The sequence below is a fragment of the Melospiza melodia genome, chromosome 15 (genome assembly GCF_035770615.1).
Source record: "Melospiza melodia melodia isolate bMelMel2 chromosome 15, bMelMel2.pri, whole genome shotgun sequence".
In the NCBI taxonomy this organism is placed as follows: domain Eukaryota; kingdom Metazoa; phylum Chordata; class Aves; order Passeriformes; family Passerellidae; genus Melospiza; species Melospiza melodia.
Window position 1 is genome coordinate 9,023,433 of NC_086208.1, and position 13,744 is coordinate 9,037,176.

General features: G+C 41.8%; 1 protein-coding gene across 2 annotated transcripts; it reads right to left on the reverse strand.

Moving 5' to 3' along the window:
• Window positions 1-4,388: 4,388 nt before the first annotated feature.
• On the reverse strand, window positions 4,389-13,626 carry LEO1 (LEO1 homolog, Paf1/RNA polymerase II complex component). Of its 2 annotated transcripts, none has more exons than XM_063169686.1 (12): window positions 13,543-13,626; window positions 12,091-12,795; window positions 11,735-11,839; window positions 11,139-11,233; window positions 10,334-10,479; window positions 9,799-9,883; window positions 9,382-9,476; window positions 8,972-9,106; window positions 8,163-8,298; window positions 7,667-7,853; window positions 7,298-7,395; window positions 4,389-4,673 (listed from the first exon to the last, which is right to left on the reverse strand). In XM_063169686.1, exons 1-12 carry the CDS (start codon window positions 13,598-13,600, stop codon window positions 4,569-4,571), a joined length of 1,950 nt encoding a protein of 649 aa, XP_063025756.1. In that variant the 5' UTR covers window positions 13,601-13,626; the 3' UTR covers window positions 4,389-4,568. The 2 variants fall into 2 exon arrangements, with proteins under 2 accessions (XP_063025756.1, XP_063025755.1); XM_063169685.1 differs by having other exon boundaries at window positions 11,735-11,842.
• Window positions 13,627-13,744: the final 118 nt, after the last annotated feature.

Sequence of the window (13,744 nt, forward strand, 5' to 3'; positions counted from 1 at the left end):
GCAGTAAATAACGGAGGAAAACAGCAGCCCTGATGTCCAAGCAAAGGACCAAATTACAAAGTGACTCAAGTATCAAACTGGCAGTGCAGCATTCAGAAATTATTTCCCCAGTATCTAGCAATTTGTGCTGTGGCAGGAATAAATCTTCAACAGAAAACCACATATGTGGTGCTGCCTGCTGTATGCCAGCAGCTACTCAAGTTCAGTGTTTGAGAAAGTCTGAGAGCCAGAATAATCCTATTTATTTCTGAGAGATCAAACAGGATTTGCAAAAGGGTAACATATCCACAGATTAGTGAAATGTTCTCAGTTTAAATGTGGTCACTTTGCAATCATGTCCAGTATGTATTTTCATCTGTAGATTTAAAGGAAGTTTTGACCATGAGAGACATGAGATGTGGAAAATACACATTCCATATATATATATATATATATAAAATATGTATTAAGATATGTATATGTATATATATATATATATATGTGAAAAAAAACTGGGAATGGTATTCATAAAAACCAATCCCTCCTTACGAGGGAATGAATTTTGACTCACTCACATGTCATGGACATATTTTATGAAAAATCTTTTTGTTAGGATTTTTTCTTCTGAGAAGCTGCAAAGCTTCAGTTTCTCAATGTTTTGCTGCTTTAGAATGTGATTTAGAGAACTGTTTACCCAGCATGTGAAATTGTTTTTACTTGATGACCAATGATAGCCACCTGTGTCGAGGCTGTGAGCAGTCACAAGATTTTATTATCATTCTTTTTCTTTCTTTTCTAGCTTTCTGATGAAATCCTTTCTTCTATTCTTTTAGTATAGTTTTAATATATCATTTTCTTTTAATATTTTATATATCATAAAATAATAAATCAGCCTTCTGAAGCAAGGACCTGTTCTGAGGAGCTTCCCAGAGCTCAGTGCCAACAAGGGTCTCAACAAGGGCTCAGGTGTGAAACTTCCACATCTGTGCTCTTAATTCCTCCTGTCCTGACACTACTGTGAAAACAGCACATCAGTCACTCAGCTCACAACAGAAAAGCCTCCACCCAGGGCAGCTTTGAACCCACTGCTTCCAGAAGAAACTGCAGCCCCCGAGGAGATGGGAGAGCACAGTGCAGAGGGCTGAGCTGAGGCAGGAAGGAGCCCTGCTGAAGGAGCTCCCACAGCACTGTAACTCTAAAGCAAACCCAGCCGTTTGCAAGTGGAGATCCTGGGAAAACATCACCTAACCAGTCACAGCAGACACAAACCCAATTATCAACCAGACAAGCACCATAAATAACCTAAACAGATGCACAGATGTTACCTCTGTGATAAGAACAGGGTTAGTTAGAGCTGCAGAAAACTCTGGAGCTCATTCAGTCACTGCAGGACAACACCTGATATCTTGAATATTCATTCCCCTGCCCCATCTATTTTTCATCCTACTGGAATTAAGGATATTTAAAATTAGATGTGGCTATTTTAATACCCAGCAACCACTTTTATTCACAGCAACATCCTACCCAGCATGTCTACAGTAAGGGCAGCCAGATCAAATTAGCTGCCTGTCAAGATAAAAGTCAACATATTCCTTATATATTCCCACTATTCATCACTGCAAGAGGAGGAAGTGCCCTTGGGTTTATTTGAAGATGTAATTCCATGATGGAATGCTTTGGGTCAGTGGGTAGCAATGCCTATGGGCTGCTCTTCCCTGACCTGAAGGCTGCACAAACTCCCAGGACATCCCAGTGCCAGGGCTCGCTCCCTGTGACAGCCCTGGGCTCTGCCAGGCCCTACTCCAACCTGCCCTGTGCAGCTGTGCTGCTGCTTCCCGGCTTGTTTGGCAAATTTCTGGAAAGGTTTCAGTGCAGACCTGAAATGACACAGACAGAGCAGGCACAGCCTGTAACTGCACACTGCACTGAGTGCTGAAATAAAGAGCATTTTGTGCTGATAACTTCACAGAACATCCAGTAATAAATTCCTGTACTTTCCACTGGAGATACTTGTCTGTCTTCCCAAGAAAGCTTCATTTGCACATCCTACTTAGGAAGGAGAAAACTCATTTCCTCAGGGAGTCTGCCCCCCTCCTACCTTGCAGGGATATTTTGCTTCCACAGCAGTGCCCACTCAGGCAGGGAGAGGTCAGGGCTGAGCTCTCTTGACACCCTGCAGCACACCTGAATCCTTTACCCAGCCACCACAAGTACTCACCAGGCACTAAAACAGGCTTTATGAACCTCATTCCATCAACAGGCAGGCTGGGAGGCTGGGAAAAGGGAGAGCAAAAGCTGTCTTCGAGTTAAATGAAACCATACATTAGACCCACAACTGAAATAACACTGGGGATAAGGCTAAGTTCATTCAAGTGACTTTAATTACAAGATGATTGTTAAACCAATTTAAGCTGAGAAAACACTTTCTTCAAGTCCACATTTAAATAAGACTTTAAAAGAGCAATTTACAAAAGACGACAGTGTAAAAAATGACTTCTTTTCATCTTTGTAATCCACAAAAAGCCTCATTTTTGGAAGCTAAAGTGGACCACTTACTTAGTAAAGGCTTAGTCAGCATCAAACTTACGAAAGTGATTAAAACATTTTCACTCTTAGGAGTGTAGTAAAAATAAAAATTGCCAGCATTTCCATTAAACTGTTATAAAAGTAAACACATTACCAGTGAAATGATGCTGTGTTTCCATATGCCAAATTTGTTGTTTCAGAGGTATCTGGGAGGCTTTTATGTGAAACTACAGCATGTCACTTCCATACAGAATGAGTCCCTTCCTAAACAGCTGGCTTCTTCCTGAGGAGGTTACCAGTGGAGAGCAGGTAACCTCATGTAAGGAACCACTCTCCCAGCAGAGGTCTAAACTAAGAGGATTACAGGGTCAAAATTCCAGCAGCTGGGGACTTTATCTGCACATTAAAGGGGCACAGAAACTCTCAGATCAGTATTTAAGTATAAAAAAAGAAGAGTTAAGTGTTTAAGTATAAAAAAAGAAGAGTTTCTCAGGCACTCAGACTTCCAAGATGAAATTTTTCACCTTTTCTTACTCGCAGTCTGCACTGCAGTCAGCTGCTCAGCAGAATGCACTAACACATGCACAGCTCTGTGCTCTGCAGCCAGAACACTCCTGTGCCTTCCAGACAGGAATGGAGGCAGAGTACTGTGGAAAACAACTATCCTAGTTAAAGGTGAGAAAAGCAAGATGTCCAGGTTGAAAGCTCAAAGAGCCAGGGAATGTCACAAACAGAACGCTCACTGAGGCACTTTCTCCCTTCTGTTTTAGAAAAAAAGCCAAATTCAATTTGGCAGGAGAGAGATGGGGACCAGTCCCTCTTCAATAACTACCAGCTACTTTATTTCAGCTTATGTAACACAAATCCACATCGTAAACTGCACAGCACCACTCCCTTACTTATTTGTAGGGGAGTTCAGCTACTTCTGCTTTCTCAACTTCAAATCACATTCAGGCCTGCAGGACTATGTGAGAAATCAGCCAAAAGAGCAGCACAGATAACATATAAATGCTCTCTCATCAGTGAGAAAAACTGCACATGCTGTTTCATCTCTGAAAGAAAGAGTGGAGAAGTTCAGCTACTTCTTCTACTCTTTTACAGCTGGTATTATATTGTCAAATAAGGTGTTTAAACAAAGTGTAAACACAGCAATGGGTCTGTCTAGAACATTCTCCTCCAGTGACGTCCCAGTTAAACAAAACCATTTATAAAACCTACCAGAACAAGAGGAAATGGCACCATAAGAATTACATGGGATTCTGAGACAAAATTGTCATGTTGCATTTTTTGCACTGTGATTCATTTCACCTTTTAAAGGAGACTTCCAGCTCTGCTGGCAGAAATGTCAGTTTTGTTGAAACAAGTGCTTTTACTCTGACATTCATATCACTAGCACATGACTATTATTGTTGTTGTTATTATTATTATTACTACTCTGGCAAGATGCAGATATTCATTCTGGACTTGAATGCATGAAAAATAAATGCCTTATGTGACCAGTTAACTGTGAAGTTCATGCAGTCAAAATGATTTACTCAAACATGGCAAGAAATATTTTCAGTCAGCAAATTATACCAGCATAGCAATGTACTGTCCAGTAAACAGGAAATAAGGAATATCTAGGGAAGAAACAGAGTTGTACTGTACCACTGTGTGTTCTTAGCAAGCTCTAGCATCATACCCTTGTTGGGCAAACTTCTCATTGAAGCATTCCACAGAGATTAGCATGGCTTCTCCTAATGAACTCACTAAGTTAATGACCAATTTACTTGGTAACCAGCTACTACAGTTCTCAAAACTCAAATGCACCGTGCAAGATTAAAATCAGCACTGTGATGATCCCTGGTGCAACATTTGCTGCAATGAGACAAAACTCTCAAGAGTCAAAGGAAGTCAAAAAAACTTTATTCACACCAGAAACGCAGACTTAGGAATTTTCCTTTATCAAAATAAGCCCCTTATGGTTACTTACATCTGTGCTCTAACAGAACTGTACAATATATATAAACATTTATATAGAAAAAACAACAACAAAAAAAATCAACTGCTGCGCTTCCTTAATATTAATCATCATCCTCCTCCTCTTCATCACTGATCACGTATTTCTTAGGCTTCTTACTTGCTTTATCATCATCATCTGCTTTTCTCTTTCCAGAAGGTTCACCTTCCTAAAGGCAAAAAAAGGACAAAAATAAACCACCACCTCAAAGTCTTTCTTGTAAGGACAGCAGAATTCCTAGCTCTAGTTTTTCCATTCTGTGCTACATGAAGCAGGGCTGGTTCTGTGCCAGTCCTTACCCTCAGCACTGAGTGGCTGCTCCAAGTGTCACACCCCAGAGCAGGAGGGTCCATCCCCTTGCTGGCCCTGCATCCACACCTGCTCTGCCTGAGCAGGGCATGCACAGAGCCTCTCTCTGCATTCTCTGCATTTACAGCATGTGAGGGCACTGCCAGCAGCCCTCATGTGCAGTGATTCTCCAGCACACAGACACATTCCCTTCAGGCAGCCCCTGCAGCTTTGCTGAAAACTATTTATACCTATATAATCTGAATCAGAGCTACTGAAGCAAAGAAGGAATTCAGGAAGTGGGCAGGCATTTTGCTCATCAGAAAGACAAAACTAAACTAACTGCTCTCTGGCATAAAGAAAAAAAATCAGGAGGAGTCACTGGCACTCAGAATCAACAGTCCAAGAAATGTAACAGTTTATAGTTTATGAGGCTGCAAAGAGCTGGTCAAAGGAACTCAAATCACTGAGTTAATTACCTGCTTACAAGCAATACCATAAAGACTTTTATAGGGCTGATCTTCAGTTTTTAGGTCATGGAGCCAAAAGGTTGATTTTTGCTCCATGTACATTTCCACCAGCTCAGTTTGAATCATCCTTCCAAACAACATTTCAAATCACAAGTTGTTCATGCAAAACTCATCCATAGTGACATGAGGAACAAGTGGTAACTCAACTATTGTTGAAAAAGAAGTGTATCTTTAAAAATACTCTCAGGCCTAAGTAACCTCATCCCTTTTTCCATCTGCTGGTTTTGGAAGTGCGGGTTTGGTTTTTCATTTATTTTTTTTTTTAAGCAACTTGCTTGGATTTTAAGGAGGAAAGACTGAGTTCTAGAACTATAGTGTTTCAGAACTCCAAGGATCAATTATTTATCCAGAGTATTTGATTCTATATGAGGGTGTTCAGTACCGGGAGAATCACAGTTATGAAGGAATTTTAAGCAGGGAAAACAGAAATTAACAGGGGTGGGAATCTCAGTGATAACTTCTTCCTCAGAACAAACATTCTCTTGTAATCTAGCTGGGCTATTGTTCAGTGAGTCATCTTCCTGCGCAGCAGAATATCCCCATTAACTGCAGCAACAGTGAAACTACTTGCTGTGTGGTGATAAACTACATTATTAATAACAGACTGACACTTGCAGTAATGGTAACAAATTGCTATCAGCACCAAGATTTGTGCTGTGCTGCTGACTGGCAGCAGGTGAAAGCAAGGGAGTGTAGAGGAAGCCAGCGCTCCCCGCGTGTGGGTATGCACTGAGCACACACTCCCCCTGTGGGTGTGCACCGAGCACAGGAACTGCAGCACCGCCGGGCTTTCTGCGGCACTGCAGCTCCACTCCGAGGCCCCAGAGGAGCATCACCTTCCAGACACTCTAAAATGGAGGCTGCTGCTCCTCAAGCTGCAGAGAAATGCTGCTGATTAGACCTTTTCTTCTGAGAGAAGGGAACTGACAAGTCCTCACATTGCTGTATCATGAACTAACACATCTAGTAAGAGTCTTAAAAATAAACAATTCAATTTCTACCAACAAATGCTCACAGGGTTCACAAAATTACAGTTTTGTCTACATGGCTTACTATGGCTGTTATATTCTCTGATATATTACGTTTTTCTGATGTATAATAAAAAGCCAGGAGTCTATGTCTTTAGAAGACTAAACTAATTTTTACTAATTCCACTTGACATTACAATGCCAGTTAGTGCAAGTAACTCAGCTGACTCTGTAAGAGCACCAAGAACCTGCATTCAGCACACAGAAAACACCCAAGGAGCTGGGGAGTGAGGCCTCCCAGGGACTTTACAGGAAACACAGTACAGAAATGAAAATGAGAGCAGCTTACTCCTTGTGTAACACTGCAGGGCTGTATCAGCAGTGACAGACTTGAACTAAACCTCAAATGCAATGTTCACAAAAACTCATTTAATAAAGACCCAGCAGTCATAAATTACAAACCAGTAAAACACCATTTTAGATTAGGAAACAGCACTACTGCTGTAGCTAACAGTTAATATGATCAGGGCCCAATGTTTCAGACAATCCTGGGGTGATGGAAAATGTATGTTTAGCAATACACAAGAGGTCTTTTTAACTCAGTTTTTTTAACTCTTCTATTTGAAAAGAAATATTATGTGAAAATGCTTCCACTATTTCCATAATAAACAGGAGAGGACCATGTAACTTAGGTAACACTGCACTAGGACTCCAATATTACTCCTTGAATAATTTTGGTATATTCATTTTACATAACTGCATAAATTTTTCCATCTTTAAATCAGCAATAACAATAGTGTCCTCCTCTGGGAATCACTCAGGTCTGTGAACTAATGCAGTGCATAAGAAATTGGTGATTAATTACCATGGAAAGCATGCCAAGTCAAATAAATCATTCATCACAGCGTAAATGAAACCACAGAAGTCCCAAGTTTAAACACTAGATTTAGTGAAGGAAATGTTCCTCATTAAAAATGAGCAGCTTAAGAACAAAGTCCTTCTCTTACCTCATCACTATTAAGTTTCTTAGCCTTGAGTAGTCTTTGGGTTTTATCTTCATCTGAGCCTTCGTCACTGTCAGAAGAGTAGATTCTAGCACGTTCCTCTGCACATTCCAGAAAAAAATAAAAAGCCAAATATGTTTATCTGAAACTGGTGTGGAAGACAGAATATTAAAAATGTCTTATATTTAGTGCCACGAAATGTTTGCTGAAGCTAAGTCCAGAGTAAACAAAATAAACTTATACAAACTGAATTGACATCTCTTCACATACTGAATGAACTGGCAAAATCCTATCTCACCAAGGCTGTCCTGTGCAATTACCCTGCCTGAATCACACAGGCCTTAATGACATGCTGTTAAGGTTTATGATTACCTCTGATGCCACCCTTGTATCTGTTTTTGATAGCTGCCAGACTGATTGCATCATCCCCCTCGTCCTCCTCGTCGTAGCGGTCGGGCTCCAGGTAGCTGGCGCTCAGCCCGCGCTGGTGCTGCTTCTCCCGCATGCGCCGCTGCTGCGACTCCCTGCGGATGGAAGCCCTCAGCCTCTCCTCTTCTTTCTGCCCAAGCACACCACAAGCAATGAACTCAGGGATAAAAAACCCCAAACCACCTCAAGAGCACCTGCAGCATTATTGTTCTCATAGCCTACTGTAGCTTTTTACACAGCAGGTAAAGGCTGCAAATATTCTCCTTTTGTCATCTGCCAGGTTAAGGAAGCCACCCTCGTGGCTTGGAATTCTTGCTTGAAACACCAAAACATTACTGTTTTTCACGAATCATAAAACATTCAAAAATATTCAAAATTCACAACTCTATTACAGTTGTGTTAATTAAGATTAAACCAGCGGATCACCATGCCACAATACCTTGATCATTTCTGTGCGCTGAGACTCCGGATCACGGCCTGCCATTGGCAAAATACGAATTTTCTGGGTTTTTGAACATCTGTCTGCCAGAGACAGAGTCATCTTCCTGTGAGTGGCACTGTCTGTAGAGTGTGGCCTGGTAAAAAATTGCTAGGGGTTAAAAACTTCTTTAAGGAATATATCCATTCTCAAAAGACAATGGTAGGACCAGCACTTGAGAATTCAGAGATTCATCTGCACAAAAGTAAAAGCATCAACCCTTTTCAAAAAGGATTTATGTGTACTGTAATAGCAACTGGAGACAGCAAGTCTTCTCTCAGTAAAATCACAGTCCAGCCATTAACAGTTGGACTCAAAGATCTCTAAGGCCTTTTTTACCCTTAATGATGCTAGAATCCTACAACCTTTGACCCTTATTACCTAAAGATATATCCTTCTCACAGTTCACATCAATATCTCAAGAAGCAATTGCCATCTTGATAGTAATTGTACCTCAGACAAAATATTAATTTCAGGGAATAGTAATATTTTTTCTGACTCAAATGAGGACTTACATGCAAAAATGAAAATTAAAACATGTATACAAAACACTTGTATGTAGCCTGCAGGAGACGGCACAGTAACATTCCCAACTTAAACACCTAATGTAGGATAAATCTTACTGAAAAACTGAGTTTGGAAAACAGCACATTCTTACTAACCAGTAAAGCTCTGAAGCTTTACAAACTGGTATATCTAATCTTTATATACTATTAACAACACTTAATTGCAAAAACAGTATCAACATTTGATATGGAACAGCAGTTTACCTGAAGGTTAACTTGGTCTTGAACACAGCCTGTCCTTGCAGGCCTGTCCCTTGTCTGATGAACAAATGATTGTGGTCCCCTTGTAGCGGCGCCTTGTACACGTCAAAGACCTCATTGCCCAAGTGGAGGGACATGCTTAAAAGAGATTCCCACATCAGTTACTTGATAAAGCCACTGCAGTCTATTTTTTTGCCTCATTTCTAAATGGAGAAAGCATTCATGTTTCCTTTTTATATCTAGCCAATAATTATATTTCAACCTAAACTATGCAGAGCATAAACCTTTCAAAGCACTGAGACTAAAATAATTTGTACTGTGCAGAACTGATGTCAGAGTTTGCTGACCTTCCAATTTTGCATGTCAGTGCAAGAAGAACTGCATTACTTCAGTAACAAAGGGTGCAAACTAACCTTCCATCTGACCATTTAACTATCCTTGCATTACTTTCTCTGATCTCATTCCCTTCCTCATCTCGTCGCATCCGCCATCGTATTGTGTTTTCTACCTGTAGGGGAAAAAACAAAACAGTTTTTCTAGCTGCTAAGGATTACTGTAGTAAAATACACTCTATATAGGTCAAGAATTTCAGTTAGAAAGGCTTGATAATTTGTGGCACAATGCAAAGCAATAAAGGTGAAAAGCATTGCTTTTGTAAGTGAAATGCAGCTATCAACCTTTTTAAAAATTTATGACAATAGATAAACTTTGCTCAGTGCCCACACTTTCATAATGTGAAAACTCAAAACATCATTCCAAAAGATGTGAAATAGACTATGAAGGAAAGTGCCTAGGTGAGTGTAAAAGACAAAGGAAAATTAATACTATACCTTGAGTTTTAACCTAGTTCTACCTTCTTCATCAAGCATCTCCTCATCTTCAAATTCATCTTCATAATACTGGGGATCAAAAGGTCTGCAACAAATTTTACAACACATTATCCTTCCAAGAAAATTAATCCAAGTAACCAGCCTCTTCATAAATAGCACATTTAACATACAGGAATAAAAAAAGGCCTTATTCTGAAATTCAAAATTATGTTTTTAATCACTGGAAATTGCATAAGGGTCAGTGCATTCACCTTTCACATCTCTGAGAGCCTAAACTTATGCTTACAATTCAACTGATAGCATGTGCTTTCAATTAAACCACATTTTTGTCTGGTTTTTACAGACAGTAAGTTATTCAATCAAGCTGAAACCTACCTTCATAATAAAATTACCTGATTAGAAAACAACAGCCATTATTATTAACTAATCACAACCAAAAATTGCATCTTAATGTCAACAACTTTAAATAGGGTAAACACATACTAAACAAAAACACTAAAAGACTTTATCAATCCTGTATTTAATGTGCAATTACCTGGGCTCCACACTGAGGAAGTTGGGCAGCTTCACAAAATACAAATCATTACCCAAGTCTGTGTTTACTTTTGGTATTTCTACTTCTATTCTGGTCTCTGGAATAGGCTCTTCTTCCTGCTGCTCTTGACTCAGCCCATTCTCATCCTGGTGACAAAAAAGAACAGGAGAATAAGTGAAAAAATCTATCTGGCTACTGCTGCTCTAGTAATTACATTTTGCTTAAAGAAAAGTCATTCATAGGCACAGAGAGGTCAGGAAGATTTGGATAAAAGAATTCAGGCATTTTCATTGAAAGGAATTCAACTCAGCATTGTCATGTGGCACTTTAAGTGACTTCAAGCACCAGTGCAAACTCAAGAGACCAAAGACAACAAAAAACAGCAAAGGAGCCAACAGAGTTGGCTGAGCACTGGAGACTGGGGGATACTTTCTACCAGATTAAAGAAGTTATTTTTATCTATTATCAATAAAAGATGAAAAATTATCATAAAACCGAAAGTATTTTCCCAAATTGCTGCAATAAGGTACCAAAGACAGCTGCGGCTTTGTATTTTATTTGGTGGCAATCAAACTATTTTTTAAATTTTTTTTAGAGTTCAAAAAGTGAAGCAGGGATGGGAGAAGGCAGATTAAATCTTAATGTATAAAATTTTAATAATTCTTCCAGCTGGGACAAAATTATCTGCAATGCTACTAAATGCCACAACTCTTTTTTTTCACTAGAATATTACCCAATTCAACTGGTGTTCTGCATTTCAGAGTGCAATGGCATGTTAACTATCTCAAAGGTCAAATCTACTCACAATGGGCTGTCCTGGGGTTGGTGGCTTGTCTTCTCCATCACTCCCCGAGGAAATGTCATCAGCACCTCCAAACAGGTCCATGACATCTGCATGCTCTTCAGCAGAAAAATTACAATTTTAAACCACACATATATATGCACATGCAACTCTAACGCAAGATTTATTTATCAAATAAGGAAATCAAGTTGGCAACAGAAGAGTATAAGATAATCCTTATTCAAGTAACTGAACAGAAGTAAAGAAATTTCATTATGCATTTTGGAGGTTTTACTTCTCAGAAAATAAGCACCTCTTCCTCAGCCAGCTAAATCACCACAAATCATAGAACAGGTTCTCTGCTCTGATTACAGGAACCATTTTTCATATCTTTCAGTAACAATGGATGAAAGAATATTTGCGGAAGAGAAAACTTGACAGAGCTATGTGGAGAGGATCAGCACGTGCATCCCACACAGAATTCCTGATGTCTGTCTGGTTATTTCCATGGCACCGTGCAGCAAACACTACCAATTCTATCAAGGCCTGTAGCTGATGAATGGCAGGCTCAAGAGGAGGATGAAAGGACCCAAAACCCCACAAACCCCCTCAGCATTTACCTTTCTGCCCCTCTGTGTCACTCTCTGCTTCTGAATCTGATGCAATTGGTTTCTTCCTCTTCATTCGCAGAACCTCATCCTCGCTGTCACTGCCCCTTGCAGACTCTACTAAGGAGCAGAGTTATTCTCAGCAAAGTAAAAATTTTCATCCACAAATTTAAAAATTCCTCTCTATTAATAAGCTCTGAAAGTGCTGCATCAAAAATAATTGCAAAGATGACTACAGTTAAAAACTATGAAATCAATGCCCTTACATTGAAGTTTCAATCTTTTCAGGCCAATGTGAACAAAAAGAGAGATATAAATAAAGAGAGACCAAAACAGCAGCAAATCATTATTTCTGTATTCATTCCTACCAGATTTGTGCTCTTGCTCCTCCTCATCAGAGTGCTGGGCCCTTTCCTCATCATCAGAGTTCTGCATTTTCTCCTCCTCAGACCTCTGGGCCCTTTCATCATCGTCAGAGTTCTGCATCTTCTCCTCATCTGAGGCCTGTGGCCTTTCCTCATCATCAGAGTTCTGCATTTTCTCTTCATCTGAGTTCTGCAGTCTTTCCTCATCATCAGACACCTGTGGCCTTTCATCTTCATCCGAGTTCTGCACCTTCTCCTCATCGTCAGAGTTCTGCTGCCTCTCCTCATCGTCAGAGTTCTGCTGCCTCTCCTCATCATCCGACTGATCGCTTTTGTCCTCCTTGCCCCACTTCTCGTCCTCGGAGTGTGCTTTCTCGGAGCCGTCTCCCTCGGAGCGATGGCTGCCCTCCTCGGAGCCGTGCTCGTCGTCGTCGTGCGCGGCCTCGGACGCGCTGTGCTGCTCCCCGTCCGACTGCTCGTTGTCCTCGTGCCCCGAGCCCTCGGAGCGGTTGTAGGATCTCTCGGAGTGGTTGTCACTCCCGGAGTGGTGGGACGCCCCTTCGTCCTCGCTGTCATCCCCGAACAGCTCCTTGTTGCTGGGTTTTACCGCCTCCCTGTCGTCGTCCTGGTCGCTGTCGCTGCCGGAGGCGTTGCTCCCAGAGCCGGCGTTCTCCTGCTCCGAATCGGAATCCGAGCCGGAATCGGAGTCTGCAAAACAAACACCACCCTTCAGCAGTCAGGATGCCCCTCTGAGGATGTGTGTGCACTGCTTTAACAAAAACCCCAAACACACAACCGAACCTACAGAGAACGGCCAGCAAGATAAACAGAGTTAGCGAGAATAGTGAAATAAAATGGCTGCTAATAAAAGCACAGCCAAAAGGCACAATGGAAAATGATTGATGGCCAAAAAAGTTTCAATCCACAAGCTGTGATCTAAGATTCTAAAACTGTAGATGGAATAAAGAATTACACAAACGAAAGTAACAACTGAAATAGTGAGGGCTTGAACAAGTAACTATATAGACGCGGCTTTTAAGATCCTACAAATCCAAAACTGTCACTCTGCATTTAATCCAAGTCATCCACCCAGGGAGGTTTATGACAATGGAACTACTCCTCACTGCCGAGGCTGGTAAACGAGGTTTCCAACAGGAAAATAAAAGGACACCTGCCTTGAAAACTAATCTACAGGAACGCGTACGAGAATTATTTAAACGTCAGGGACGTAAACCAGGTGTTCCATTGTTTCAGAACTCGGCTGCGGCGGAACAACCTTCCCTGCAGGCACCGGAGCCCGGCCCGCGGCTCCGCGCCGCTCCCTCCCTCCATCCCTGCCCCCGCGCTCGGGGGCCGGGGCAGAGGCGGGGCAGGCGGCGCAGCCCGCGGCGGGGGCACCCGGGCAGAGGGAGGGAGGGAGGGAGGGAGAGAGAGAGCGCGAGAAGCCGCCCTCACCTTTGTGCTCCGGCTCCGAGTCCGCGTCGCTGCCGAACAGATCCGCCATGTCGGCCATGGCGGCAGCGCGGCCCCGCCGGCGCCGCGCAGTGACGTCACACGGGGCGCCACTCGCGCAGGCCGCCTGCTGCCCGGCCGGGGCTGCTCTCAAAGGGGGCGCCTCCTCTTAAAGGGGCCGCGCCCGCGGCCGTGAGGGGACATG

Bases quoted from the DNA above. Each gene is read 5' to 3' on its own strand.
- LEO1 (XM_063169685.1), bottom strand. From the start codon at position 13,600: ATGGCCGACATGGCGGATCTGTTCGGCAGCGACGCGGACTCGGAGCCG. The intron at 8,299-8,971 runs GTAAACTGCTGT...ATTTTTTACCAG, and splicing joins AAGACCAAGTTAACCTTCAG to GCCACACTCTACAGACAGTG. The intron at 4,674-7,297 runs GTAAGAGAAGGA...TTTTGCCTTTAG, and splicing joins AGAAACTTAATAGTGATGAG to GAAGGTGAACCTTCTGGAAA.